Source organism: Aspergillus ibericus (genome assembly GCF_003184845.1).
Source record: "Aspergillus ibericus CBS 121593 unplaced genomic scaffold BO80scaffold_17, whole genome shotgun sequence".
Classification (NCBI taxonomy): Eukaryota; Fungi; Ascomycota; class Eurotiomycetes; order Eurotiales; family Aspergillaceae; genus Aspergillus; species Aspergillus ibericus.
Window position 1 is genome coordinate 600998 of NW_020292115.1, and position 27661 is coordinate 628658.

The window sequence follows — 27661 nt, forward strand, 5'->3', positions numbered from 1 at the left end:
GTAGTATTTGTATGATATGAAATCAGAAATTATGCTTTGTCCCACGTGGGTTTGTTGCGATTGGAATACGGGTACACGGGTTCGGTCTGGGGATATAGTGGGAGCTTGGGGTGACATTCTATGGCTGATTGTTTGGCTGTTTCGTTTGGGGATTCTCGTGGGTTGGGGATTGTTTTATGATGGTTAGTGTGTGGTGGGGTATTTTTGATTTTATGGGGTGGGTGGGATCAAGTTGTTGGGGGGGAAGGGGGGGAAGGGGGGGAAGAGAGAATATGCAAGTGTCATTATTCATGATATGAACAGTAGATATGCTAGAAGTATAGATAGTGGTGGATCCTTTTGATGTAGTGCATCCGTGTGGATGGACTTGTAGAGCGAATCGTCCATCGAAATGTATAGCTGCACTTCATATGGGGTATCCTTTCATAGCATTACTGTTCATGACAAGTCATAGATAGCATGGACATCATCAATAAGTGTAGCGGAACCCGACCTGCGTCATGTTAATATCAAATCCCATCCGTTGCAGGACAACAGACGTACCATATTCTGCAGCACTCTTCCTTTCTTCTGCTGCTGATTGAGGTGCCAGAAGAACACCGTGAAGACGCACACCATCACTACCATCAAGATGTGGGATCTATTACCGTTAATTCTCACGTTTGAAGGACAGACAGATGGTGGGAGGGGGATTACCCGATAGACACCCACACCGCGGTCTCATACCGCGGTGCCTCCTGCTGTCGCACAATGTAGCTGCCTGCCACACCTCCGAGACCATTGCAGGCAGACACAGCCGCTGCGGTGGTGGCTCGGTTCCATTGTCCCACCACGTTGTTGGCCATGAAGGCGTTCAGGGCCGCCCAGTTGGAGACGTACGCGCCGGTTGCGAGGAATGTCCCGATGTACCGCACAGTGACCTGTGTAGATGACGGCAGTCCGAACATGAGAAACCCGGCGATGAGACAAAGCGCGTTGAAGGTGATGAGCGGGCCGCGGATGCGAAATCGGTCTCCAACGAACGAGGTGAAGAGGACCGGAATGACCGCCCAGTAATATGGCTACAGCTGTGAGCATAGGAGACTTGCGGGGAAAGGGGGTAGCAAGGCGCCTACCGGTGTAGAGAGTAAAATCGAGTCGTTGCTCGAGAACCCCATGCCCGATTCCAGGATCATGGGGAGAAAGTAGTTCAACGCAGTTGATACTAGGTTCAACAGGAAGTACATGCACGCGAAGCCGTACAGCTTCGGATCGGCAAACGGCGCGAGCACCTTGCGCCATGAGAATGGATCCGGGACGATATCGTCGCGGTCTGCCTTGATGCGTTGGGTGGCCACGCGGGCCTCCATCTCGGACATGAAATGGAAGCTGTGATGGGCATTCTCCGGAAAGTCGACGATCCACCAGTACGTGACGATCCCAAGGACACAGCTGAGGAGGCCCTGCACTAGGTACATCCAGCGCCAGCCTTGCATGCCTGCTCGTCCATCCAGAAAGTCAAGGCCGTAGTTAACGATGTAGCCCGTCGCGAGGCCGATGACTTCGCCTGACTGCAGAAAGGCGAATCGGAGCTGCTGCTCACGTCGCGGGTACCAGGTGCTGATGAGATAGGTCAGACCCGGGTAGATCCCTGACATGGACATGCCCAGCAAGACGCGCAGGGCAATCATCTGCTTCCACGTGTGGATGAAGGCCGTGCACATGGTGATCAATCCAAAGGCGAAGGTGATGCACGCGAACCAGAGGCGTGGTCCGACCCAGCGCACCGCGACGGTGCAGGGCAGTTGGAAGACGACACTGGCGATGGTGAAGATGAAGATGGAGACGGAGTATCGGGTGCCCTGGAGGCCCAGGTCATCGGGCATGCTGGTGACTGATGCCGATGACAAGATGCCCGAGTCGAGCAGATTGAGGCTGCACAAGATGCCGGCAATGGTACAGAGGCGCAGGTCGGTCTTCCAGCGCACCCTCGTCTCGAGCGTTTTCCATTCGGCTGGATCGAGGTCGGCCAGACCCTGGGGGCTGTCGAGCCCGCCTTCGAGTTTGCCATTATCCCTCTCGACCACGACAGCTTCCGAGTGCTTTGGGTTCATGATGATGAACGCGAGGCGGAAGATGGATCAAGCAGCTGCTGGTCTCGAGAGGAGGGGAAAGGGCATGCTGCAAGGAAGATGCTAGGTTACATGTCTGCTAGAACGCGTCGACAGACAGCTTATCATGCAGCGGGATTGCGCCGGCCTGCGAGCCGTGCAGAATCCCGATCGCTGCTCTGTCAGACTAAGCAGATGGTGGAGGATGAGTGGATCTTCAGCTCGGCCGGGATTTGCAAGTCTTTGCCATTGGCGGGGCGGGCCATCACGCCTTCCACCATCTTCCATGATTCCAACGCCATCGGAAATCGATTGGAAGCGAAGCAATGGTGATTTTGTCAAGGTTTTACCTCTATCTCGATGCTTGTTTGCCCCTGGACTACCCCTCTACTGTGACTCCGATCTTATCGTTTCTTCTTCTGTCTCGTATTTCCCCACCTCTCTAGTCAAGTAATCCTCTTGGAGTCCTGCCCTTCCCCTCACGTAGATCTTAGCCAGTGAGCACTCGTCGAGGTGATAAATATTCCGATTGAAGAACCGCTTGCGACGGTGACGACCCGGTGGCGAAGCATAGTTGACAGATCTTGTATGATCTGTAGAGAAGAGACCTCGTCAAGTAAACCCCTGAGCGTGAGCTCGCACAGTCTGCGCTTTGGAGGGCTCCAGAATCTGACCGATGATGGCATAATCCGAGCCTGAAACTTGGTTATATTGAGTACGAAGAGTGACTGATGCCACAGGGGTGAGAATAGGGGTCATAAACTGGGCTGTGGTCCCGTCCGGCCTAAGGATTTACCACCTGGACCCATGTGATTCTAGAGAGACCGACGCAGCCTCGTGGGTTAGCTGTTCTTGACTTGCTGGCAGCATATAGCCTCCGCTCTGACTTTCTAAATGGGTCAGGGATAGCCCCGATTCCTTTTATAGAAATAGAGTCCTCTTCCTCTGGTCTGGTTTCAGAAGTCCGTAGTCAACTTGCTCGTCGGGTGGTTGTTGTAGAGCCGATTACACCTTTACAACTCTGCTGTACAGCCAAGATCTCTCCGTTGACTGGTTTCTCACCAAGATGTCGTCACTCGATCAGGGAAGCACCTCCTTTGGTCCGGTTCTAATTTCTCGCCGGCACCTGCCAGATCAGGATCTGTGTCGTCCGCGGTTGTCGTTGCGAGGCTCCAGCCTTGTGGTGAAAGGCGGCAACTTTGGTCAGATGCGTAACTTCATGTCCAGGATGCTACTATACATGATGGCGGCAAACGTCTGGTAGTCGAACGCCTGACATCAGCTGCAAGGCTGAGTCTGTGCTGCTGCGCATCGAGGCGAGTACACCTATCCTACCAGTTAGATGAGATAGAAACGACCGAGGCCTCCGGAAGTAGACAGCCTTGTTGATCTTGTCCTGTCCAGCCACCCCCGACTGAGTCAGTCTGTGGGAATCCTCTGCTTTGGAACGATGGCGGCGGGGGACTCTAGGCGCCTCCCCTTTCGCGTGCTGCTGCGCATGGTGATGGAACGAGGCTGCGGGTTCGCTGCATGAGATAGCGGCATCGACTCATTGGAAAGCTCCATGCCATAGGCCAAGTCGGTGGCTTGCACTGCACTAGGTCAAAATGATTTGGTGCGTTAGAGCTGCGGCCGCGACCGGGGCGGTACTTCGTTTCTCTTTGATGGTGACCTACTCGTTGGAATTGGTGGATGAGGGATGGGGGTAACCGCTGGATGTTCCCTGCACAGCTCAAGTGGTTGGCGCTCGTTTTGCGATGCCTGACAGAACCACAAGCTAGAATGTGAGCCAGTGATTCGGCTACCGCTGGCAGGGTCGTTCACAGCGGTTAATAGGAGGCCATATAGATCCGTTACCAAGTATAGCTTGCAATGTGAATATTTAAGGAGAGCCATTTCCTCGGAAAATGTCCCAGATAATCACTTTCCACAAACAGAACTACAAGACACCAAGGCATCTATTCTTCCTTCCTCGGCATTCTAGATTCGAATTGCATACCTCCAACATGTCAACCCCTGCCTCTCGAGTTAATGCCGCAAAGGAGAGAGCTCTTGCAATCAAACAGCTCCAGGAGGAAGCCCTGAAACGTCTCCCCCTCAACACCCTCTACATCGTTCTCTGGATCCGGTCGGATCCCCCACGACTCAATGACTTCCACTGGGGTTACTACTTCCACAAGCTTTCCTCCGGAGGCACCAAATACCACATGACGAATTTGGGTGGTGGATGGATCCCCGACCATGGTTTGACCGGAGGAGTGTTCAAATCCAACTTCCTGTGCGTTCTCGTCGAGATTGCGACTATTCCACCGGCACAGCACGACCAGGTCGACCAGATCATGAGGTTCCACGATGGTGATATCAACTCAATCCCCGGAGTGACTTGCCGGGTCTGGGTTTTGACGATCCTGCAGAAGTTGATCCAGAATGGATTGGTCCTGTGCAATGACATCAAGGCCTTGGAGCAGGAATGCATGGGGTTTGGGAATCAGTATCAAGGGGCAGCTGCGCAGAATGACCAGCCGCGGCCGGTGGTCAAGTCCAGGCTGTGTCAGTAAAGATGAGGAGGCTCACAGAGAGACGAAGAGGGGGAGGGGCGAAGGTTGTTGCTTGTGAATTTTGTTTTCATGTCCACGAGGATGCCGTGTTTTGTCACTTTTGTATGCAACGGCCGCTTTGATACTGTTTGTTTTAGTGTTGTGAATGTCTTTGATTCTCGTATGACTGCAACTCAAAGATCGGTTGAGTCCTTGGAAGCAAGGTGTATTCGAGATGTACACTGTTTCATTAGGTAATCTTGTACCTTAGTCAATCTAGCTAGAAGGCTATATAGGAATCAACGGTCAACAGGTTCAAAGCAACATCGGAGGCTAGTTCCTCAAGGTATTGATCCCCTCCCATCCAAGCAGCGACTTGGAACCACCAGCTACCCCGTCCAAAACGCATTGCCGTGGTAAACTCCCAGTATTCCGGACACCAGCCCGCGGATTCCCAATCGAGGAAGCCGGATAAATGCCCATCATCATCAACAAGAATGTTATGTGCTTTGAAATCCCCATGGGTGAACATAATTCGGTGTGGACGTTGTTCTAGCTTCTTCGCACATGACAAGGCTTGCTCATATTCCTCAAGTGAACTAAATCCGTGACTGGAAGCAGGGCTAATGAGAAAGTTATAGAATTCGCTCTCACTGGTAAAAGGGCCCATGATATGACCAGGAACCCGTGAGCTTCGTATAGCGGTGCCTATGGGAGAATGGATATAACTTGGATGAGGTGGGCGCCACGAACGCATAGACTGGACACAAGTTTTCAATTCATGCAGCCAAGGACCCTCGTCATCCACTTCCAACGGAAACCTTGAGTTTGCGAGAGACACACCGGGCAACCTCGTCATTAGGATTGAGAATTTCCGGTTATAATGGGCATTCAGATGCTCCCCGCAGCTTAGTACTCTGGGGACGGGCATACCAGCGGCTCTTGCCATATGCATCGCAGCGGCTTCCTCCACACTTGTTCGGTCTGTCCATTTGATAACGAGCCCGAAGGGTAACTGCAAGATATTGACATCGAACGCAATGCCAAACCAAGAGCAATACCATTGAGATAGATAATAGAGGGCCTTGTGAAGGTAGCCCCAGGCTATTCGAGAGGTTTTGCTTGGCATCCGGGGCACTGGAGGAGTCCTCTGAGAAATCGTATATGGCATCGGCCGCGGCCAAGTGAAGTCCGGGCGCAAGATGGACGGGATAAAAGAACTACCCATTTTGAATTTGAAGTTGATTTATTGAAAACGAAACAGCGGCCTTGGCTAGAAGGGAAATGAGGGTTGTGCATGTGCGATTTTCCTGCAGAAACGTTGGATTAGAATGAATCGAACGGGGACGCGTCGATGAGCAGGCGCTCGGGGAACAGCAAGTGCAAGAGATCGGCCCTTATATACAAACGCCAAGCATCCGAACAGGAACGCTAGGCGGAAAATGGATTTGGTAGGCCTGACAGCCTGGCAGGTGGTAGGGCAAATGACAGTGAATGAAGGAAACACACGTGTCATACAAACAGCTGCAGCCTATGCTAAGAAGCAAGTCTTCATACTAAGGAACAAACAGACGACATAAGGCAAGCCAAGGAGTGGTGGTGGGTCCCCAGGCTTTATCCTTCTGAAGTTCTGGGCTTCTCGACGGGGGGATTGTGCCGAGCCAGTAAGGCAACTTGAATATGCGGTTATTAGATCGGAAATCCGGAAGAGCTGAAAGACTGAACATAAATCACTGTCTGAGTCATCCAGCATAAATGTTGTAGTTAGTTAGAAGTCAGCAAGGGGCACCAAGAGTCGATTTCTCCGAGTTGACCCTCCAGATAGATAGACAGTCCCAGGCAAGACTGGATGGAATGCCGGCACGATGCCTGATCAGTGCGACCCCTGCCGATGACTCTCAACTCTTATCAGGGCTATAAATTCCCTGAGGATCGCCTCCATTCCTGCGATTGTTCACGCCCCTCTCAATGGCCCAACTGTCTCCATGGCTCCAGCGCCCCCGCGTCTTCTCCTGGCCGTGACCCACGCTGTTCCTTCGGGCGAAGGGAGCCAAACACCTCCGTGAGGGGACCGACAGATGCTCCATAGAGGGACTGCACTGACGATGGCCCTGCTGCTGCTGACCGATTGACTGATCGTCTGTCTGCGCCCTCCCTTCTGTCCGCCATACAAGATGCTTCTCTCTCCCCGCTTGCGGCTGCGACTGACTGAGTGATTTGGTCCTCCCGGTGCTTCTTTTCACCGCCGCAATTTTCCCCAATAAAGCTGTCTACGCATTCCCCAAAGAAATAGCAGCTGCCACCTCTTCAAATACCCCCTAATTTTCGACGACTCAAAGCTTCTCCTCCACTTCATCATGGTCGACCTCATTCCTCCTCCCGATCCTCGCACCCTACTGCCTCCCTTGCTCGCCTGTCTTCCGACGGCGTTTGTCTCGCCGCAGCCCCCTCCGGCCCTGCTACCCCTCTTGTCGCCCATTCTGCGCCAACGAGTCCAAATCTTGAGCTCAGTGAATGTTTCTCCGACAGATTCATGGCTTCGGCTACTTTGCTGGGATGCGGAACAGGCCGAGCGCCTTCAAGCCCTGGTGGATGGCGCAAGCTTCGAGCAACATCCTGTCTCGGGCGAGATCGAGCTCCCCGATGAACTCCCAGTCAGGTACCGGCGTGTGGATGAGGAGACACTACGGTCGCGCGTGATCCTCCCTGATTACAGTTTGAAGGTCATCTATGTCTGGTGCCCCAATGATGAAGAAGGTGGGGGTCCAGCATGGCGCGTGGCGGAGCTGTTGCCGCAGGAGGGCAGCGTAGATGATGGCGAAGTCTGGTCCGTGTCGATTGGGGAGGCGAACGCGGAACAGAAAGACCACCTCCTACAGGATGCCTTGAGTGCAGCAGAGCAGGCAGAGAAGCAGAAAGAGGCTGAGGAGGATGATGACGATGACTACTGGGCCCAATATGATGCGACTCCCGGACGAACCCCGGCGGCCAAAACGCCCGCTCCCAACCCTGTTTCATCCCTGCAACAGTCGGAGGCGGATTACTTTTCTCGCTACGGGGATGTGCAGCCCGCGATGGACAACCATGATCCCGAGGAGGAGCAGCCCGAGCTCGGAGCTTCCTCCCTCAACGGAGACATGTTGGCCCAACTGCTTCGGAGACAATTCAATGGTGGAGAGACCGACAAGCCGGACCATCCATACGAGAGTTCAGCTGGCGCAGCTGCAAACGGCGATCATGCCAGCTTGAACCACCCCCGACCATCCTCCATCTCGTCTGCCAGCTCCGAAGCGGTGGCCAAACTCGAACAAGAAGCAGAGCACCAATCGTCCTATGAAGTCGGGGTCAAGCAGCACATTGGCTCGAGCATCAAGGGTCTGTTCCGGCTGGCTAAAGCTACAGGCATCTCTCGCAGTGAATTCCAGTCGCTCGTCCAGACAGAATTGGAATTGTTGAACGTGTCGGATGGGGAATGAGATATTGGACGGCGTGTTTATCTTTTCTCAAATTGTACATACTGCATTGGGTCATGTTCAGCGTTGAGGTGCATTGGTTGGTTGGGCGGTTGGCATTGGATATCCATGGGTAATTTCATCAGGATATGTTGGTCGAAACTTGGAATTCCGTCGTAATTAAACGTGAAATCTGAATATTGAAACTTCAGCGGAGTCCATGACGATCCTCACATCCTGGACGCATGCTGCATCGGTACACGTGTTGCGTCGTGCGATGTTTCCCATAAATTGGCCCGGGGGTGTTTCGGACCAACGCCTTGTTCCGTTCCGCAAGCGTTTGGGAAGTGAGAAAGACACGCAATCCGCCCCCATCAGCGACTAGAACCGCCCCCCTCTGCAGCGGCTGAAACAAATAAGTATATCTTTCCCTCCGTTCTATCATGGTTCTTTTCTGAACCGGCTTTCCCCTGTTTCCCGTAAGTTGTCCTAGCATTCCAGCTCGAGGATGCTCTCCTGCCTGCGCCATCCAGCTTGCTGATCAGCTTCCTAAGCTCTCCAGAAGTCCATTAGGTGTCTTTCGTTCGTTCTTTTCTTGACCACTCCCTAATCATGCCTCGATCTCCTTCGCCCTCTCTTCGCAAGAGGGGCGGCAAGAAGGAGAGTACTCCTGTGCCCCAGGACAACCTTTCTTCTCCTTTGTCCACCAAAGCGAATGCTCCACGTTCGGAATGGGATTATTGGCTGGCCATAACCCTTCTGACCGTCCTCGCCTTCATCACTCGATTCTACAAGATTTCCTTCCCCAATGAGGTGGTGTTTGACGAGGTGCACTTTGGAAAGGTAGGCCTATTGTCAATTGACCGGCGTGAGTTGCGACATGGCTGCTAACGGTGTGGTCTTTAGTTTGCCTCGTACTACCTCCAGCGCACTTATTTCTTTGACGTCCACCCCCCGTTCGGCAAGCTCCTTTTCGCTTTCATGGGCTGGCTGGTCGGCTATGATGGCCACTTTCTGTTTGATAACATCGGTGACTCGTACATCGAACACAACGTCCCCTATGTGGCTCTCCGGGCCATGCCGGCCACGCTCGGCGCCCTGACGGTTCCGGTCGTGTTCTTGATCATGTGGGAGTCTGGATATTCGCTGCCCGCTTGTGTTTTGTCTGCCGGTCTCGTTCTGTTTGACAACGCCCATGTGGGAGAAGACCGACTGATCCTGCTGGACGCCTCGTTGGTGCTGTCCATGGCCCTGAGTGTCCTCTGCTATGTTCGTTTCTACAAGCTGCGTCATGAGCCATTCGGACGGAAGTGGTGGAAGTGGCTGCTCCTGACGGGTGTGTCGCTCAGCTGTGTTATCTCGACCAAGTACGTGGGTGTCTTCACCTTCGTCACCATCGGTTCAGCCGTCATGGTTGATCTGTGGAACCTGTTGGACATCCGGCGCCCTGGCGGTGCTCTCAGCATGGTCCAGTGGGGTCAGCACTTCGCGGCCCGTTCCTTCGCCCTGATCATTGTGCCCTTCTTCTTCTACCTGTTCTGGTTCCAGGTCCACTTTGCCATCCTGACCCGCTCTGGCCCCGGCGACGACTTCATGACCCCGGAGTTCCAGGAAACTCTGAGTGACAATGTGTTGAGTGCGGAGTCGATCGGCATCGAGTACTTCGACGTCATTACCATGAAGCACAAGGACACCAAGGTCTTCCTGCACAGTCACTGGGAGAAGTACCCCCTGCGTTACGATGATGGCCGTATCTCCAGTCAGGGCCAGCAGGTCACCGGATACCCTTATAATGACACGAACAACCAATGGCAAATCATCCCCGCGGTTCCCCTGGATGTCACTGAGACTGGCCCGCACAAGGTGCGCAACGGTGATATTATCCAGCTCCGTCACACGGGCACCGATACCATTCTGCTCACCCACGATGTCGCGTCTCCCTACTTCCCGACCAACCAGGAGTTCACTACCGTCTCCCAGGAGATTGCCAACGGTGACCGGCGCAACGACACGCTGTTTGAGATCAAGATCGAGAACGGCAAGCCTCGCCAGGAATTCCGGACTCTGTCGAGTCACTTCAAGCTGCTCCATGTGCCCACCCGGGTGGCCATGTGGACCCACACCACGCCGTTGCCCGACTGGGCCTTCAAGCAGGCCGAGATCAACGGCAACAAGAACATCCTTCAGACTAGCAACCTGTGGTTCGCTGAGACCATTGAGTCCTTGGAAGAGGACAGTCCCCGTCTGATCAAGGAAGAGCGTGAGGTCAAGCACCTGCCCTTCTTCCGCAAGTACCTGGAACTGCAGCGGGCCATGTTCTTCCACAACAACGCCCTGACCAGCAGCCACCCGTACGCGAGTGAGCCGTTCCAGTGGCCTTTCTTGCTCCGCGGTGTCAGCTTCTGGACCAAGAACGACACTCGGGAACAGATCTATTTCCTTGGTAACCCCGTTGGATGGTGGATTGCGAGCAGTCTGTTGGCTGTCTTTGCCGGTGTGATCGGTGCTGACCAGCTGTCTCTGCGTCGCGGTGTCGATGCTGTGGAAGAGAGTAAGTGTCCTGTCGATCTGTCGAATACATAGTGCAGCTACTAACGAGTGGTAGTCTGGGGTCACGGTGCCCGTTCCCGTCTGTACAACAGCACGGGCTTCTTGTTCCTGTGCTGGGCGGCTCACTACTTCCCCTTCTGGCTGATGGGCCGTCAGCGTTTCCTGCACCACTACCTCCCTGCCCATCTTGCATCGGCTCTCGTGACTGGCGCTCTTATTGAGTTCATCTTCAACCTGGAGCCGATCTCGGTCGTCCAGCGCATCCACGGCGAGGACGACCCTTCGGGCAAGGCCAAGGCCACGGCTCGGATTGGACGCTTCGTCTCGGCCAAGGAGCGTATGGGCACGAAGTCTCTGGTGGCGGGCTGGATCGCTACCCTGGTCATCCTGTCCGGTACGATCTACGGCTTCTGGTTCTTCGCCCCGCTGACGTACGGCACTCCGGGCTTGGATGTGCCCGGCATCCTGGCCCGCAAGTGGCTGGGCTATGATCTGCACTTTGCCAAATAGATGGCGCTCGGGTTGGATAAACCTGCAGTTGGCAGGGCGGTATACATGGTGACTCCGGGGGACCGGAGTCGGCGTTCTGTAAGATAGGTGTATGGGGTCGGACTCTTCTTGCTTCATCCAGAGTGGCGGGATGCTACCTGCGCGGAACACACGTCGGGTGTATTCTGAAACTGCCCTTGGCCTGTCTGGATTTTGTGCTCTATTCTGGATTCCTGTTGATATAGCGTGAATGTTACTGCTCTTACCCTAGAGTACTCGTATACAATGATTTCCATGGGAGTGATCATACTCATGATGCTAAGCTATATACAACAATCAAAGCTAAACAAATCCAAACGCCAATCCACATATCCGATCTAAACATCCTAATAAGCCATGCGCTTCCCAATCTCACTCTCCCACCCGCGCGACTTCTCAAACCCATTCGACGCGGTCTGAAAGTCCAACATCGCCTGATAAACCTCCTCCTGACTGGTCACCACAAACGGGCCATACTGCACGACCTTCTGATCCAACGGCTGCCCGGCAACCAGCAAAAACCTGCCCTCCGCGTCCGCATTATCCGGCACCGACGCCTCCACATAATCCCCCTCCTGCGCAAACACCACATTATGAAACTCCCCCACCAACTTCGTCTCCCCACCGGACCCAAACACCGTCCTCCCCTGCAACGTATACGCAAACGCATTCCACCCCACCGGCAAAACCTGCCTGACCCTCCCCCCCGGCCTCACCACCACATCCAACAACCAAACCGGCGTATACGCCAAATCCCTTACGGAATCCACCCCATGCGACTGTCCCGAAATGACCTTCACCGTGACCCGTCCCCCATCCGTCGTCGCCACGGGAATCTCCTCCGCCCGCAAATCCCGATACCGCGGCTCACACATCTTCAACTCCTTCGGTAAATCCACCCACAATTGCATCCCCACGTTCAGACTCCCGTCGGGGTTCTCGTGCGGCATCTCCGCGTGCATGATCCCCTTTCCGGCTGTCATGAATTGTAGATCCCCCGGGCCGATTGTGCCCCGGTTGCCGGCGAAGTCTTCGTGGTCGACTCCGCCCGAGAGAAGGTAGGTGATGGTTTCTTGGCCTCGGTGTGGGTGGTCCGGGAAGCCCGCTCCCTTGCCGATGGTGAAGTGGTCTAGCATGAGGAACGGGCTGAGGTGGCGGAGTTTGGGGGTGCCGATGGAGCGGCGGACGCGCGCGCCGGCGCCTTCGGCTTGTTCGATGGCCAGGAAGGCTTGGCGGATGGCGCGGGGGAGGGACATGGTGGTGGTGGTGTTGTTGGATTTGTTGTTGTTGATGATGATGGTGTTGTTGAAAATTGTGGTGGGTGAGGTGGTATTCAACGTGACAGTTGTAGCTGTAGTTGAATTCGTAGTAGCAAAATAAGCAAAGAACCCCGAAGTAAGAGTACTCTGCCAAGTCAAAAAACCTGCAATGATAGCGATAAAAAAAGACCAAAGGAGGGTCATATGGGATTGCAGCGGCCCTTTTATAAGAATCCACGAAGATCGTAGAAGATGCTGGAGGGTGGGTGGCTGCTACGAGAGACTACGCTTCTATACGGCTGGGTGGGTTAGTCACTTCTTATAATTGTTCGGGTAAGCCATGATCAATCGCTCCCGAGGGTCTGACTTTGGCGGTTGGTGGATTGGATCGTTGGATTCTGGATCGTTGGATCGATGGACGGATGGGGAAAAGTGTGGGGAGGAGTGGGCATTACAAAGATTGCTGTCAGCACTGCAGCAGGCTTAGGGGCATTATTCAGGTCTGAGTCAGTGGATCCGTAGTTGCACGGTGGTTTAATGGTCGTGTTGGGGACTGAATTCAGTTGGACAAAGGGGGGTGGGTTAGTTATTTCTTGGTAATAATTATTGAGTGCTCTAGAAGGTTTGATTATTTGGTTTGTTCATTGGAAAATGAATGGATGTAGTTATGCTCTTCTAAGTACGGAGTAATAAGCTGGTACTCCCCTACGGAGTAGATAGATAGAGAGGGTATCTATGGGAGATGCACGTGCTGATAAGATCTCCACCAGCTGCTTCCAACTGGCATGTCCGCAGTCCGGCCCGTAGATGACAACCTGCTAGTGGTTTGAATACCACCCCGAGCAAACTGCTACCTCTGCATCCCTCCGATATGAGCAATTGACCTTCTCCGTACGGAGTACTCCCCGACAACCCCACCAAGCCCCCGGCCACCCACTACCGACCCCGTCCCGATCAGGCCAGATCGTCGCATCCAGTGACGCTGCGGATAGCCGCCTCGACAGACCTACCTATCTATCCTATTGATCCCCGTCTAACCTCCACAATCAATCATGCCCCGACGAAACCGGGTGGTGTCGTCTTTGCTGGTGCTGGCGTGTGCCAGTTCCACCGCCTGGGCTAGCAAGAAGGAATTCAATATCCATGATGACCTGCTAGCTGTTCCCCAAGTATGCATCTCACGCGTGTTCCGAACCATCCACCCACGCTAACCGCCTTCTACCCCAGTTCGAAGTCCGCTTTCCCGATGACTATGTCCTTGAATCCCAGGCGAGGGATCTCCTTCAAGACCGCCACGATAGCGCCTCTACGTTTGCCGATTCGCGAGAAAACTCCGCGCAGGTTTATCTAGGCCATGGGAACCATGATACCGATCAGGCGAAATCGCCCTGGGAAGGAGATGGTGACTTCGGCTACGAGGAAATGCTCCTAGGCGATCAGCGATTCCTCTGTCAGATTCCCCGCGTCCAGGTCAACGAGAGGGTCAATGCAACGGGGAAACCCCAGGAAGCAGACGAGCAGAAGGAGCTGGCGCGCGCGATGGATCGGGGCTTGGAGCTCCTGCGCGAGATGGAGGGCAAGTGCATGTACTATATCTCCGGGTGGTGGTCCTACTCCTTCTGCTACAAGAACCAGATCAAGCAGTTCCATGCTCTCCCCTCGGGGAGTGGGATCCCCAACTACCCGCCTACGGAAGACCAGACGACACACTCGTTCATCCTGGGGAGGTTCCCCCAGGGTGAGGGCGAGGACGAGGAAGTGGAGGGAGACTCGGAACACAAACACACCTCTACGGATGTGGCGGAGCTACAGACCAAGGGTGGCTCTCGGTACCTCGTGCAACGGTTGGATGGCGGCACGCGCTGTGATCTGACGGGCCGGAACCGGAAGATCGAGGTGCAATTCCACTGCCATCCGCAGTCGACCGACCGCATCGGCTGGATCAAGGAGCTGACCACCTGCTCATACCTGATGGTCATCTACACCCCGCGGCTATGTAACGACGTGGCCTTCTTGCCGCCCCAGCAGGACGAGGTGCATGGGATCGACTGCCGCGAGATTCTTTCGCCGGAACAGGTTCCGGACTGGGAAGCGATCCGGGAGTACCAACTGGCGCAACGGCTGGTGGAGTCAGCCGTGATCGACGAGTTCCCGGTGGTCGGGGACATCCAGGTCGGTGCTCAAAAGCTGGTCGGATCGGAAGGCAAGGAGATCGAGAAAGGACGCGTGGCCTGGGCCGGGGAAGAGAGGATTGATGTGGTGGCCAAGCGCGAGAACGGAGAAGTGTACCAGATGTCACGCGAGGACCTGAAGAAGTACGATCTGGACCCGGAGAAGCTGGAAGCCCTGAAGAAGCGCCTGGAGGAGTGGGCCAAGGGCAAGGACTGGACGTTGGAGGTGATTGAGATCAACGGCGAACGGCAACTGCGGGGTCTTGTCGATGAGGACGAGGAGGAAGAAGAGGGTGTTACCGAAGGAGAGGGATCTCAGGAGGAGATGATCGCAGAAGCCCCGTCGCAAGAAACGGGTGAAGCAGAGTCGCAAGAGCAGGAGGCACCGGCGACCCCGGAGACACGAGAGACGGCAGACACACCAGAGGAGCAGAACGAGCAGCCATCAGAGTCGGACGGGGTTGAGGAGGTAAGCGAGAGGGTGCTCAAAGATGAACTATAGTCATTGTGATACTTCTTTCCAATTTTTTATGTTGTATCTGAGCACCGAGTCTTTGCAGTTATCTTCTTCCGGCGTTCATAGCTACGGCTAATTGTATTCCTTGCATAGATTACGATAGTCCCGGTGGCCGTGTACTGGGACTATTGATCTCATTGATTTATTGCTTAATCTGCGCGCTGACTATTGATGGAGCAAGAGCCATTGACTTCAACCCGACAATGGCGAGTGGCAGAGCCAATAATAATAGTGACGGGGAGAGCCATGAGTGCCCAAAGAGGCTGGGCTGACCGATAAGGGGCTGCATTCCAGACTCTTCCGGAGGGGTCCCCTTGTAGGCGATGTCGTCGAGATTGAGGGGGGATTGATAGTCTAGGATAGAGCGACGATAGATAGACAAACCACTTGATTTAGCGAACTCAATGAAGAGTCTTCCGGATGGGTGATTCAGATAGAGTGGCCGGGGTTCATACAAGCATACTATTTATAGGGGAACGTGGGTGCAGAAAAACGTGACCGCCCGCCCCCTCCAGCCATCCGCCGGCGTTCTGCTGGCTGGCCTGCTTGACGGCTTGACTGCTTCATCTCCGGCCCCAGTCCCTCTCTGCTTGGGTTCTCCGGTCTCTCCTCTCCCCTGTGGATTTCTCTCGATTCCTCCTTTGCGTCGGCCATCATCGCCCTTCTCTTTCCAACTCCACGACTACCCACTCTCCCCCCCAAACCTCCCTCCAGTTCCTGCCAACTGGTATCTATCGCCTCCACTGCTGGTCCTGCCAAGGCTGCCTCCTCCACTTGGACCACTTACGTACCTGCCCACTACTCAACTCGGTACGTTGCTGCACGGTCTCCTGTATATCATTCTTCCTCCCTCCGTCCTCCGATCCCGCCATCACATCCCCATACCATACATACCATACCACGTCCTGCCTCTTGTCATCTTCCCAACCTCCGACCGTGTCGTGTCTGTCCACCCCGGTTCACCCGGCTCACCCTCTCCTGATCCAGTTCCACAACCTGTTCTCGTCCACGCTGCCCTCCGCAGCCGCGGCACACAACCCCCGGACCCTCCACCACCGCCGTTGGCTACTGGACGGCTGCCACCATGGGTTTCCTCGGGGTCTACACGGCCATCTATGACTACCAGCCTCAGGCGCAAGGAGAATTAGAACTGCGCGAAGGAGATCTCCTGTACATCCTTGAGAAGGGTGAGGAAGAGGACTGGTGGAAGGCCAAGAAGAAGGCTGAGCGCGAGGATGACGATGAACCCGAGGGTCTCGTCCCCAACAATTACGTCGAGGAGGTAAGATCTGAGCCACCCCAAGATCCCTGGGTCTGGGCTTCCCGCATCCTCGGCCGGTAGATGTCGTCGCGAACGGTTCTCACGCTCAGGGGTACACCCGGCAACACCGCAACGTTGTCTCCGGCTGGAACCAACATTCGTTAACATAGTTGTCATTGGATTTAGGCTCAACCGATTCACGCAGCGAAAGCGCTCTACGACTACACACGCCAGACGGATGAGGAGGTATCCTTTTCCGAAGATGCAGACTTGATCGTGTTCGACATTTCCGATCCGGACTGGACCCTCGTCGGAGTCAACTCGGATTACGGATTCGCCCCCGCAAATTACATTGAGATCGTCGAAGATGCAGGCGCAGACCATGCCCCTGCACCGTCAATCCCGTCTCCTCCCCCCGCCGAACCGGAGCCCGAACCGGCGCCACCCGCCCTCCCGCAGCGACCGACGATGATGACGGCGGAAGAAGTCAACGGAACCGGCGCGGCTTCCCCAGTCGATACTGTGCAGAATCCTGCCGCTAAGGCCATCGCAGATATCCTTCACAATCAGCATGCGTCACCGCCAGAGCCGGAACCGCCTAGGGCCATCCCCCCGCCGCCTCAGCCGGAGCGTCCAGCGTACGACGAGCCCGAAGAGACCTACCGGGATGAACCCTCGCCGCCACCCCCGGTATTACCACAACGTCCTCCGTCCGCACAAGTGTCGTCGCCGGTGCGTGTGGATTCTCCGCCCGAGCCCTCCAGACCGTCTCGTCCGGCGCTTCGCGATAGCGACAACCATGTCAAAGAATCGCCTCCTTACATCAGAGTCGTCGGCCAGCTGACCCCACGTTCCCCCTCGGGCTACCATATCTATAATATCAATGAGATGGTGGAGGTTATGGGCAAGCGGAAGAAGATGCCCACGACCTTGGGTATCAATGTCGCAACGGGTACCATCTTCATTTCGCCGGAGGAGGGTGGCAAGACGGAGGAGTGGAGCGCAGACAAACTCTCTCATTACTCCATCGAGGGTAAGCACGTCTTCCTTGATCTCATCCGGCCCAGCAAAAGCATCGACTTCCATGCGGGCGCCAAAGACACGGCTCGGGAAATCGTCTCTGCCCTCGGGGAGATTTCTGGTGCCTATCGCGCAGAGGGCCTGAAGGAGGTCATCGCTGCTGGCACCAGCGGAGGACAGAAGAAGGGACAGATTCTCTATGATTTTATGGCGCAAGGCGATGACGAGGTGACGGTGGCCGCAGGTGACGACGTTATCGTCCTGGATGATAGCAAGTCCGAAGAGTGGTGGCAGGTGCGGCGCCTGAAGAACGGAAAGGAGGGTGTGGTTCCCAGCAGTTACATTGAGATCACTGGAACGGTGTCTACTCCCGTGATCAGTGCCGAACCAGGTCTCTCGACCGTGGAGAAGAACCGTATGGAAGAAGCACGGCTAGCCAAGGAAGCTATGCGCAAGTCGAAGACCGATTCCGTCGACAGCCCAGAGGTATGCCCTTGCCTGGAAGACATCATGATAGCTGGTCCAATGCTAATGCCACTTTTAGCGCCAGAAACGCGACAGTAAGAGCAATCACAAGCCGAGTAAGTCATATCCTTGTAGATGCAATGATCCCTGTTGCTAACGGAATTAGAACCGGATCCGACCAAGACAAGACATTGGACTGATCGCACCAAAACATTCACCGTCGAGGCACAATTCATTGGACTGCAGGATGGCAAGATTCATCTGCACAAAGTGAACGGCATCAAGATTGCGGTTCCTATCCCGAAGATGTCCGTTGAGGATCTCGAGTACGTCGAGAGAATCACTGGAGTGTCCCTCGATGAGGACAAGCCATTGTCGGACATCCGACGCCGTTCTCAGCGCATCGAGCCTGAAAAGCCCCGATCCTCGCCCGAAAGCAAGCGAGCTGGCACCGGAGCTGGAGCTTCCTTCCAGCAATCCGACTACGATTGGTTTGATTTCTTCCTCAAGGCCGGTGTTGGCCCCCATCAATGTGAGCGGTATGCGCAGAACTTCGTCAAGGACTCTATGGATGAGGCTATTCTCCCGGACATTACCCCCGAAGTTCTGCGCACACTTGGCCTGAAGGAAGGCGATATCTTGCGAGTGATGCGCTACTTGGACAACATGTTTGGCCGCACTGGAGGCAAGTCGAAGCTGCGCAACGTGAGCTTCGGCGGGGAGGAAGTCATCGGCAACGGCGAGGATGGTGCTGCCGGCCTCTTCTCTGGCCCCGGGGGTGCCCTGCGCAACAATACCCGCAAGGGCCGGCCGGCGCCCACTGTGCAAGCCAGCGATGTCGTCGATCCCAAGGCCTTTGAGCAGAAGGATGCTTCACAGCCTGAGCGCAGCGAATCACCGCCCGCCTCCGCCACGCCTGTTGAACCACCGGTTCAAAAGGGCTTTGACGACGATGCCTGGGAGGTGAAACAGCCTAAGCAGCCTGCTCCTACTGCCGCCGCCGCCGCTCCTGCTGCTGCCCCATCCACGCCGGCAACGCCATCAAGCCCACCTCCGGCGGCCTCACCTGCGGCCACTCAACCCGCGGCCCAGCAACCGCTCGCAGGAGCGATGGCTGATCTGTCTTTGCTTCAGGCTCCTCTCCAGCCCACGCCTCCTGCGCCTGCTCCTGCCCCGCAATCCCCACCAGCAGCTTTGCCGCCTCTCCAGCCCCAGCCCACGATCCAGCCCCAGCCGACCATCCAACCTCAGCCCACGGCTGTGCCCGTGTCGCCGATTCAACCACAGCAAACCGGGGCCACACCAGGCTTCTTCTCCCAATTGGCACAGGCTGCGCAGCCTGTTCAGAACGCCCAAGGATTCAGTCCTCAGGCAACCGGCTTCCAGCAGGCTGCCAGACAGCGTCCTCAGGCCCCTCCAAACATGGCGCAAAGCTCGTTGCTCCCTCCGCCGCCTCAACGACCCCTCTCGGCGCCTCAGAATTTCCCTCAGCAGCAGAGCTCTTTTGGTCCGCCTCCCTTGCAACCCCAGCTGACCGGCATTCCTCAAGCGGGACCGCAGATTGCTCCGCCCGGACAGAGTCTGGCCGAATTGAACCAGCAGCGATTCCAGCCAGCGCTCCAGCCGCAACCCACCGGCTTCATGCCTCAGACTCAGTTCCAGAACGGATTGGTTCCCCAGCCCACTGGCTTCCAGCCGCAGTCCCAGTTTGGGATCCAGCAGCAGCAAGCTGGCTACCCGGGTCTGATGCCGCAGCCTACGGGCTTCGGAGGCTTCCAGCCGCAACCGCAGCAGCCGATGCAGACCGGCATCAATTCCGTTCTTCCTCCGGCCCTGCAGCCCCAACCCACGGGCATGAACGGAATTGGCAGCATGCCTTACAGCGCACCGCCAGTGCCGCCCATCCCGCAACAGCCCACGGCTGCACCATTGCAGCCCCAGAAGACCGGGCCCGCTCCTCCGATCCGGTTCGGTGTGAAGCACGATGCTCCCAAGAAGCTTGCTCCTCAACCGACCGGTCTCCGGGCCAATCTCGCCCAAGCCAGTAAGTTCACTTACTATACGGTTGCGACCGGACTTTCTCACTAACACACTTACAGCGCCCACCAACCCGTTTGGATTCTAATCTGGACATGTATATATCAGTCTGTGACTTGGCGACACACGAGTTTCCTTTACTATACATGGTCGCTTGCTATTTCTTGCTGGCGGGAATGGCATGCACATCATACATAGATGATGCCGCGGTTTTCTTTTCGTTTCTGCCACTCCTGACGCTGTAATGCGTATATCCGAGTACCCTCCACTTAGTCATGGCCGGACACAATTGACCCACGCAGCGAGTTCTGAAGCAATGCCGTGAGACTTGTTTACATGACGCAGCTTCAGCGACCTAGATTTCGTTCTGACGTTCCTTTCCCTCCTCTTCGGCGCTGCGTCTATTACATTATACGTAATATCGGGAAGACAGAATCTCACTCCCATTCTTCTGCTTCCTTTTCTTTTGTTCTCGTCTCTTCGTCTCAGCCCTGCTGAAAGAGAACCCACGTGCCCGACCGACTACATCCGTTCCTCATTTCCTATCATCATGCTCATGCTCATGTCCATGTCCATGCTGCATGCGTCCGTCCATCCATCTTGACTAATTCTTCCTGCGTTTGGCCGGAGGGGTTGCATTCGTTCTTCTCCCTTTCTTTTCCTTTCTTTTCTTTATCTGTGATCGTGGTCCAACCTCTGAATATGCTTCGCTTTACCTGTTCCGTTTCCTATCCCCTGTGCATCCTTCCCCCTTTTCCTCTTGTTCTGCGATCTCTGCATTACATGTACGGTACATATAGCTTGTGATTCAGATGATAAAATAGGGATTAGGATTTTCAGTGTTTGATTGTTACCTCGTTAGGGTCTTTGCTGCCTGTCTGGTGGGAAAGGAAGGGGGGGAGGGAGGTAGGTGTATGTTGTATATAACTACTAGGTATTGGTATAGATTGTAATTCACGTGAGGGGTTGAACTGCTTCTTGTGATACTACCAGGCATAGCCACTAGCATATCTATATATATAGGAAGAAGGGTGAAAAAAAAAGTATATGTAAGTTACTAGCATAGCACAAGTCGATGAGGAAGAGAATTGAAAGAGACTCCACGGATCAGATGCCCCGTAAGACGATGATGGTAGTACTATTGAGTGCCATGTAAGTTTAAGCATTGCTGTCTCACGAACTTGCCGTACTAGACCAAAAAAAAAAAAAAAAAAAAAACAAACACAGCTGGGCGAGGTTCAGTCAAACTTTCCTTGTGTGGCAAGATAAGAAGTTATAAGTGAGCTACATCTGACTTTACTACTTATTTGTTTGTTTGTTTATTTTTGGTGTAGTTCTACTGATGAAGGTGGAGAGGGGGCGTATACAATACAACAGGATCGAAATGGAAGCTAAGAGCTGATCATAGCGACCTGCTGTGATGGGATTTGTCTTAGGAGTGATGGGAATCGATGTGGGTATGTACATGAAGGAAGTAGTGATGATGGGATATGTATAGCTGTGGGTGGAGATGTTGCGGATATAAATGAGTAGTATGTCACCGACGCCAGACCACGTCGTGCTAAGCCATGCTAACCCGGATCGTGTTGGTAAAGGCTAGGATATGTGGTCGATTTGAGGTGAAGAACAAGAAGGATGAAGATGTTGATTGTCATGGATGGTCGTGTCTGGGGAGGTCATGATCGGGTGGGGAATTCATCGGAGTAGGGATGGTGTGCCAGGTGCTATATCCAAGGGTGAATTTGTATGTAGGAATACTCTGTAGGAAAGGCAGGCGGATGGGTATCACGTGGGCATGTCATGCGTCTTCCCAGATTCCAAATACGGGAAGGTCTTCAGCCATGTAGAGGAGACCATTGTCTGGGAGGATCACGTCGGACAGCGGGGTGTGGGCACCTGGAGCTTCTGGCGGGATCCCGGCGGTGGGAATAGTACCGCCCGGAGAACAGCCGATTGGAATCCCGGTGGTTGTGAGAGTCGAGATGGCGGTGTCGAATGGAAGAGGGCCAGCACCTTGCGCGCCACAGAGGGTGTCCCAGATGTCACTATCAGTTGGACCGGTGGTGGTGCTGGTGGATAGATCCGGTGGATGAGCAGCAGAGGCCCCGGCTAGCTTGTCGGGCGATAAGGGAGACGGTACGGCGGCTTGATCGCCGCGATGGCTGGTTGGGGTGTTGGTTTCTGTAACCGAGGGTTCATTGTTGGGCCCGACCTGGCCGAAGAGCTGGTCGACTTGTCGGCTGCGACGCTCCATCCATTGACGGTTCCGTCGCCGCACGTACTCTGCCACTGCGCCCCGGAGGAACTTGATAATCTGGAAGAAGCGACACGCATGTGGATCGTGGGGCACAAAGAGGCCTAAGAACTTCTCCGCCTTGTCCATCCCTTCTTCAAGCGGGAGGAGGTTGTCGTAGTCGGCGAAGAACGCTGCTCCGAGAACCACGGCTGAGTTGAAGACGGAGTTGATGAGAAAAGGGAGCCTGCGGGGAAGCGTTGTGTAACGACAGAGGTCATCCACGATGTTGAGCCCGCGCAAGGCCGAGTAGACGCATGCGTCGGCAAAGAGCGCAATGCGGGAGTTGCTGGCCCTGCTGTCGGACGATCCGGTCGCCTCGCTTCGATTTCGCACATATTGGGATACTCGGAATATGAGGAATGGCCGAGTGAGGAGGATGATCGACCAGTAGTAAGAACCGAAAATGTGCGCTGCGGACAAGGTGCCTTCCAGCGTCTTGGAATCCAGGCGCTCGGTCTGCATCTGCAAGAACATGGGGAGACTGCGCACCCAGGCTCGGTGCTGATTTGAAATGGCCTCCGCGACATTGATTGAGACTACCTGGCGCATGTAAACCTCGGTGAGAATTCGTTCGAAGATGCGGCATAGCGAGATCACGGTCGTGGATAACTGCTCTTCCGGATGGAGGCGCTGTTGCTCCCCGGCGGCGATGCTGTCTTCACGCAGATCATAATCAAAGTCCAGTGTTGCAGGAGGCCGCCCCAAGGAGGCACTGAGGTAAAGGTCCATCATTCGCAGACTCTTCCACACGCGCTCCCGAGCCCGTCGTTCCCGTGCACAGAAAAGCGCATTCGCGTCCTTCCGGTGGATTCCAACCGCATACGCGGCTCGGAGTGCGATCCCAAGATTCATAAAGGCCCCGTTACGTCGACAGGCACCCAACATATACATCGAGATGAGGACATACGACTGGATGGTGTATATGCTTGGAGTCTCTGTGAAGGCGGAGAATGCTAACTGACGGCCGCTAACAAAATACTGCTCGGCCAGGGTTTGATTGATATCGGATACTTGCGCTCCGATCGCAAGCACGAGGTAGAAAATCGAACTGACAGTATCCTCATCTCCGGTCGGATTCTCGACCCAATTCGCGAGCCGAGGGTGGAATTCGTTGAGGTCGAACAAATCTAGCAATGGGCTGGTGGCAAGAACGAACTGGCGCGCAAGCCTCTGAGCCTCTTCGTTGCTTGGTGGCGACATCAACGGCCCGGTCGGTGCCGTAGGGCCATTCTGGAAAGCCTCGAGCATCGAATGTCGTGAGTTGTCCTCCGTGAACTCGCACCGGCCGATTGAAGATGACACGATCCGACGGACACTCTGTAGGAAGGACAAGCTGGCCGAGTCACCAACGTACATAAATTTCCCTTGACCATCGCGCAAGAGCCTGGCCACCTTGGGCACCGGCGCTGTCCCATCCTTATCATCTGCAGCTTGTTGTTCCAGATTCGCGCTCCGGTCTTCGAGCGAGTTCAGGAGTCGGTCCATGGCCGTCTGCCTCTGGGGAGTAGGTACTATGCGTTCGCTAAGAAGCATGGTGTCTTTCGAGGTGTTGTTTGGTTTGAGTAGTCTCGCCGGTTTATCTGAAAAATGGCACTCCGACTCTTTGCGCCGTTGGATACAGATCGTACATGGTTGTTCTCCGTTGCATTTTTGCTTCCTCCGCTTGCAACTGTCGCATGCTCGCCTGCACCGGAGACGAGCCCCGGGGGCCGTATTCGCTTTAGGCATGATGAAGCATGCGAAGACTGTGTGGATGAATTCGGGCCTAGGACGTTGTTCGAGCCTGGAAGAAGTGCAGACCGCCTGCAGGGGCACACCGCGGGGTCAGTCTGGCCGGGGATGGTTTCGCGTCGGGACCCAGACTGACTAGCCGAAAGTTGGGCTGGACATCTCTTCGACTAGCGCGAGAGGCAAGTTAGCGACTAGGCGTGGAGGAGAAGCTGGGAGGAGATATGGATGATGAAGGAGGGAAGATGAGATGACCGCAAGAAGGATGGGCCGCTTTCCCCGGATTGCGTCGGGGGCCGCTATGGGGGCGGCTGACTAATGTCGGTCCCAGGCACCAGTTAACTACCTAACGAGATGATTTGCGACACTACGGGGTATTGCCAACTATTTACGGAGGGATCATGATAGGTAGGTACTATTCATCCTATGCTCAAGACCTAGGAATTTGCCAACAGGGGGACCACATGTCACTTTACTCCGGCCGGAATGACACAATCTTGCCCCAGGTATCGGCCGTACCCCAGATGCCGTGGCGCAAGCATGAGAGCTGCACGATCTGGCTATGATCGACAAACAGGTTGACATCAATGCCAAACTCTCGAATATACCAGTTGTACACCTTAGGGTCTGCTGCTTCGAACATGACACGCTCCGATGGAAGCTCCTTCATGATCTGCGACACCACATCGGTCCGCCACGACTGTACATTCTCGGTGATGCCCTCCGATTCAATCATCAGGCGCTCAACTCCTGCGTCAAGGAACTTGCGTCCCAGGTTCACCAGCTTGGACGGGTCTGAGGTGCCGATCGCCTCCAAGCCGGATGCTGGGGTGTCACCCCCAGCACCGAACTGAATCCCTAATTCAGGCTTCGCCTTTAGCTTGTAAGAGTGCACCTTGTCGACAAGTCGGAGCCAATCGTCCTCCGGGAAGGAGAGGAAACCGGACGAGAGTTCAATCACATCGAATCTGCAGGGCAAGAAGCCGTAAGATAATGCATATGAAGGAGGGGCCAAGCATAGGATGATCATACCCCAGGTCCTTGCACTTCCGAAGATATTTATCAAAGACAGCATTTGCGTCAGGGTGAGTAAGTAGATGTTCAGCCCATCCGCCCTAAACCATCGTCAGCCAATCGACATACGGGTCATTTTCCTGCAAGGACAGGCCTTACCGTCGAGACATAGACACCATGGTCATGAGCAAGATCAATGAGTTCTTTCAAGGGTTTCTCCTGGAAGAGAGAAAATGATCCTGTAGGTCTGTTCAGCGTCTGATACCCACTGCCTCGCCAGTCCAGCAGTGGTTTTACCTCCTGCAAACTTTAAGCCGTCCACATGAGTTCCCATCCTGTAGAGTACTTGTCAGAACCCTGTCTTCTGGCAGGAGTTGTGGGCATAGCTCACGTCTCAAGCACATCTGCCAGGTATCTTTTACCCATCACCTACGAGCAAAGGTCAGTTTACCATGTCTGAGAGAGAGCGAACGCGAACAATCGCGACAGGTTACATGGCGGACTCAAGAGTCGCATACTGTATAGTAGGGGCCTCTGATTTCCGTAACCCCCTTCGTCCGTGGCTTCGGAGGTCTTGGGTTTGACCGCGCAAATCCAAACCCGCTCTTCTTGTCTTGAAGCAGTGTGACATCCGTTTGGGCAGATGGTGTGGAAGAAAGTGCTCGCGAGGCCCCTGTCAATGCCGCAGCTTTGGGAGTCTGGCGTGATACTTGCTCAAGAATGCACCTCGATGGGGTCGAGGCCACGCGGGACAGAGATGAAAACATTGTTTAGATTAAGGTATAACTAGGGGGTGTTTCAATATCGATTAAGCGTCTCTTTCTGAGCGACCATTAATCTGGTTACTGTACGTGAAGAGTAGCAGATTCTGGCATGCACGTCGCAGAAGCAATGTCCCTTATAGCACACATCCATCATGGCCGTTCTGGGATCAGGTCACGTCGGAATACTATGTAATAGAGGACTGACGTCAAACATATCTCATCGGCAGAGGCAAGGTGACAGCCACGGTCATTGGTCGCTCCCAGCTGCCGTTGGCGTACTGTGGTCAGCTAGGCATCAGGGGTACCTGTACCTATAGGTACCAGCGATCCCAACTGGACCTGTTGAACCACTCAATGGCTCATTGACGATCGGAGATGGGATGGGAGTTTTGATGAAGTCAGGACGACGAAGGCCGGTGGGAATGACGTCATTTTCAGATGTTAGTTATGGCCAGCTCATTCTGGTGCTCGATATCGAGAGTCAAGACAGTAGAGGAGCCACCGGCCGATATTAAATTGATAAACCGCGGTGATGCCACTTTAAAGCTAAGCACCTGATGGACGCAAAGTTTCGTGTTTGGTGAAACTGGGTTTAACAGAGTTAATATCCCCTGGCGCCGAGGTATTTGGATTGATTAGTATTCAAGCCAAGCTTCGTTCCAACCTAGGCACCAGCCAAGAATTGGCGATCCAGGGCCCATGGAAATACTCCAGGTAGGGCAGACTGGAATGGATCCGTTAGCCCTGCGGTGGATTCGATGAGCAACGGAGTTCGGAGGCGAAGAGGTTGAGATTTGAGCGGTGGGTTCAGGTCGGGCCTTGGCTCGGAGCGGAGGACTTCCGATCGCCGACGAGGACTAAACTCGAGACGGAGTAATTATCAACTAGATCAGTATCTAGACAGTGGATGGGGGGACGGAACCACGGGAACGGAAGTTGGTCGGAGGACTCGGAAGTTAGCTGGTTGCTAATAATGGGAATTATGCAGGCTTATGCATTTCGTCTCTCTCTGGCCAGTGATTTAGATCGCGGTACGAGGATGTTGCAAATCATGCATAAGCACAGAGTTATTTTGGCTGGCAGGTGGTATTTCCGTGTAGATAAGAGCTAGGCCTAGTAATCGTTGGGGTTCTTGGTGAGATGGTCTAGATGCTCAACTCTGATGTGCGATGTCACAGCACATTCAGAGGCTTCGTATCTTTTCATCCGGAAGGATTACTGTAGAACCGAGGAGCAAGGGTGATTCCCACCCAGTAATCATTAATACTGTCAGCCTAGTGGACAGAGCGAGAACAAGGCACGGAGCCGGAGCCTGGACCTGGACCCTGTTCATCGTACTCCATCCCAGGGTTTAGACCGACGCATAGGCTCTTGACTCAGTTGACGGCAAGCCGAGCTGGACTAAAGTTGAGATTCAAAAAAGCACGGATTCAATATTCATACTGTCATATGACTTTTCTCCAATGTTCTCTATCCAGCGTGCCTTCCTGCCCGTCCTGGATTAGGTTGGTCAGCGGAAGATATGTCTGACTCAGGTGACGTCTTCCGAGCAGCTCTGACCTTCCCGCTTGGAAGTGGATCCACTCGCTTAACCAGTGAGAGGTCCGCAAGCTTGCCTGATCCGGACATCACCGGTATCAGATTACCAGCTGTGACGAGGATCGGCCACGGGAAATGGCCGAACTCCTCCTGTTTCTGCGCAGCGGACTTATCAATCTGGTAAGGACCCTTACCACAGCCCGTACTGTCACCGCCAGGGTGTTTGCTGTGGGGCTCAGCCACTACCCAAATGTACCCAAGCAAGTACAGTACACACTGCACAGTGCACACACCACACACAACACACACACTACTCCGTACACAATAGCAGCTGGCTTAGTTGCTTAAGGCCGAAGACGGGACCCATGTTCGTGGATCTTCGCGAGCTTTGCCAAACCTTAACGGGTCAGATTGTGGCCCACATGGACCAACG

The 27661-nt window shown here is 54.6% G+C and overlaps 9 protein-coding genes across 9 annotated transcripts; 5 read left to right on the forward strand and 4 right to left on the reverse strand.

Annotated features, from left to right (window-relative positions):
- Positions 1 to 692: 692 nt before the first annotated feature.
- On the reverse strand, positions 693 to 2093 carry BO80DRAFT_354660 (putative MFS transporter; the record flags this gene model as incomplete). Its single annotated transcript, XM_025715710.1, has 2 exons — positions 693 to 1061; positions 1116 to 2093. The coding sequence occupies 2 exons, from the start codon at positions 2091 to 2093 to the stop codon at positions 693 to 695; spliced, it is 1347 nt and encodes a 448-aa protein (XP_025575893.1).
- A 1917-nt stretch (positions 2094 to 4010) lies between these two features.
- BO80DRAFT_424771 (uncharacterized protein) lies at positions 4011 to 4940 on the forward strand. The gene has a single exon (XM_025719367.1). It carries the CDS (start codon positions 4097 to 4099, stop codon positions 4646 to 4648), a length of 552 nt encoding a protein of 183 aa, XP_025575894.1. The 5' UTR covers positions 4011 to 4096; the 3' UTR covers positions 4649 to 4940.
- Positions 4841 to 6192, reverse strand: BO80DRAFT_424772 (uncharacterized protein). Its single transcript, XM_025719368.1, has one exon. It carries the CDS (start codon positions 5853 to 5855, stop codon positions 4908 to 4910), a length of 948 nt encoding a protein of 315 aa, XP_025575895.1. The 5' UTR covers positions 5856 to 6192; the 3' UTR covers positions 4841 to 4907.
- A 698-nt stretch (positions 6193 to 6890) lies between these two features.
- On the forward strand, positions 6891 to 8280 carry BO80DRAFT_62523 (uncharacterized protein). Its single transcript, XM_025724648.1, has one exon. The coding sequence runs from the start codon at positions 6985 to 6987 to the stop codon at positions 8101 to 8103; it is 1119 nt and encodes a 372-aa protein (XP_025575896.1). The 5' UTR covers positions 6891 to 6984; the 3' UTR covers positions 8104 to 8280.
- A 1-nt stretch (position 8281) lies between these two features.
- pmt4 (dolichyl-phosphate-mannose-protein mannosyltransferase) lies at positions 8282 to 11322 on the forward strand. The gene is made up of 4 exons (XM_025724649.1): positions 8282 to 8558; positions 8634 to 8922; positions 8986 to 10630; positions 10685 to 11322. The coding sequence occupies exons 2-4, from the start codon at positions 8692 to 8694 to the stop codon at positions 11137 to 11139; spliced, it is 2331 nt and encodes a 776-aa protein (XP_025575897.1). The 5' UTR covers positions 8282 to 8558; positions 8634 to 8691; the 3' UTR covers positions 11140 to 11322.
- Positions 11323 to 11327: 5 nt separating this feature from the next.
- BO80DRAFT_424774 (pirin family protein) lies at positions 11328 to 12687 on the reverse strand. Its single transcript, XM_025719369.1, has one exon. The coding sequence runs from the start codon at positions 12618 to 12620 to the stop codon at positions 11505 to 11507; it is 1116 nt and encodes a 371-aa protein (XP_025575898.1). The 5' UTR covers positions 12621 to 12687; the 3' UTR covers positions 11328 to 11504.
- A 532-nt stretch (positions 12688 to 13219) lies between these two features.
- On the forward strand, positions 13220 to 15507 carry BO80DRAFT_406131 (PRKCSH domain-containing protein). The gene is made up of 2 exons (XM_025717741.1): positions 13220 to 13585; positions 13644 to 15507. The coding sequence occupies exons 1-2, from the start codon at positions 13469 to 13471 to the stop codon at positions 15087 to 15089; spliced, it is 1563 nt and encodes a 520-aa protein (XP_025575899.1). The 5' UTR covers positions 13220 to 13468; the 3' UTR covers positions 15090 to 15507.
- Positions 15508 to 15975: 468 nt separating this feature from the next.
- On the forward strand, positions 15976 to 20068 carry BO80DRAFT_62607 (cytoskeletal protein-binding protein SLA1). The gene is made up of 5 exons (XM_025724650.1): positions 15976 to 16386; positions 16552 to 17871; positions 17936 to 17966; positions 18017 to 19894; positions 19950 to 20068. The coding sequence occupies exons 1-5, from the start codon at positions 16189 to 16191 to the stop codon at positions 19973 to 19975; spliced, it is 3453 nt and encodes a 1150-aa protein (XP_025575900.1). The 5' UTR covers positions 15976 to 16188; the 3' UTR covers positions 19976 to 20068.
- Positions 20069 to 21685: 1617 nt separating this feature from the next.
- BO80DRAFT_354698 (coma-domain-containing protein) lies at positions 21686 to 25692 on the reverse strand (the record flags this gene model as incomplete). Its single annotated transcript, XM_025715712.1, has 7 exons — positions 21686 to 23966; positions 24388 to 24879; positions 24944 to 25026; positions 25085 to 25164; positions 25223 to 25260; positions 25317 to 25354; positions 25444 to 25692. The coding sequence occupies 7 exons, from the start codon at positions 25690 to 25692 to the stop codon at positions 21686 to 21688; spliced, it is 3261 nt and encodes a 1086-aa protein (XP_025575901.1).
- Between the last annotated feature and the right edge of the window lie 1969 nt (positions 25693 to 27661).

What these genes read in the sequence shown, in the direction of transcription:
- BO80DRAFT_424771 (XM_025719367.1), top strand. Translation starts at nt 4,097, where the DNA reads ATGTCAACCCCTGCCTCTCGAGTTAATGCCGCAAAGGAGAGAGCTCTT.
- BO80DRAFT_62523 (XM_025724648.1), top strand. Translation starts at nt 6,985, where the DNA reads ATGGTCGACCTCATTCCTCCTCCCGATCCTCGCACCCTACTGCCTCCC.
- pmt4 (XM_025724649.1), top strand. Translation starts at nt 8,692, where the DNA reads ATGCCTCGATCTCCTTCGCCCTCTCTTCGCAAGAGGGGCGGCAAGAAG. An exon ending in ACGAGGTGCACTTTGGAAAG is followed by an intron (nt 8,923 to 8,985) that starts GTAGGCCTATTG and finishes TGTGGTCTTTAG; the next exon opens with TTTGCCTCGTACTACCTCCA. An exon ending in TGTCGATGCTGTGGAAGAGA is followed by an intron (nt 10,631 to 10,684) that starts GTAAGTGTCCTG and finishes AACGAGTGGTAG; the next exon opens with TCTGGGGTCACGGTGCCCGT.
- BO80DRAFT_424774 (XM_025719369.1), bottom strand. Translation starts at nt 12,620, where the DNA reads ATGACCCTCCTTTGGTCTTTTTTTATCGCTATCATTGCAGGTTTTTTG.
- BO80DRAFT_406131 (XM_025717741.1), top strand. Translation starts at nt 13,469, where the DNA reads ATGCCCCGACGAAACCGGGTGGTGTCGTCTTTGCTGGTGCTGGCGTGT. An exon ending in ACCTGCTAGCTGTTCCCCAA is followed by an intron (nt 13,586 to 13,643) that starts GTATGCATCTCA and finishes CTTCTACCCCAG; the next exon opens with TTCGAAGTCCGCTTTCCCGA.
- BO80DRAFT_62607 (XM_025724650.1), top strand. Translation starts at nt 16,189, where the DNA reads ATGGGTTTCCTCGGGGTCTACACGGCCATCTATGACTACCAGCCTCAG. An exon ending in CCAACAATTACGTCGAGGAG is followed by an intron (nt 16,387 to 16,551) that starts GTAAGATCTGAG and finishes CATTGGATTTAG; the next exon opens with GCTCAACCGATTCACGCAGC. An exon ending in GGCCAATCTCGCCCAAGCCA is followed by an intron (nt 19,895 to 19,949) that starts GTAAGTTCACTT and finishes ACACACTTACAG; the next exon opens with CGCCCACCAACCCGTTTGGA.
- BO80DRAFT_424772 (XM_025719368.1), bottom strand. Translation starts at nt 5,855, where the DNA reads ATGGGTAGTTCTTTTATCCCGTCCATCTTGCGCCCGGACTTCACTTGG.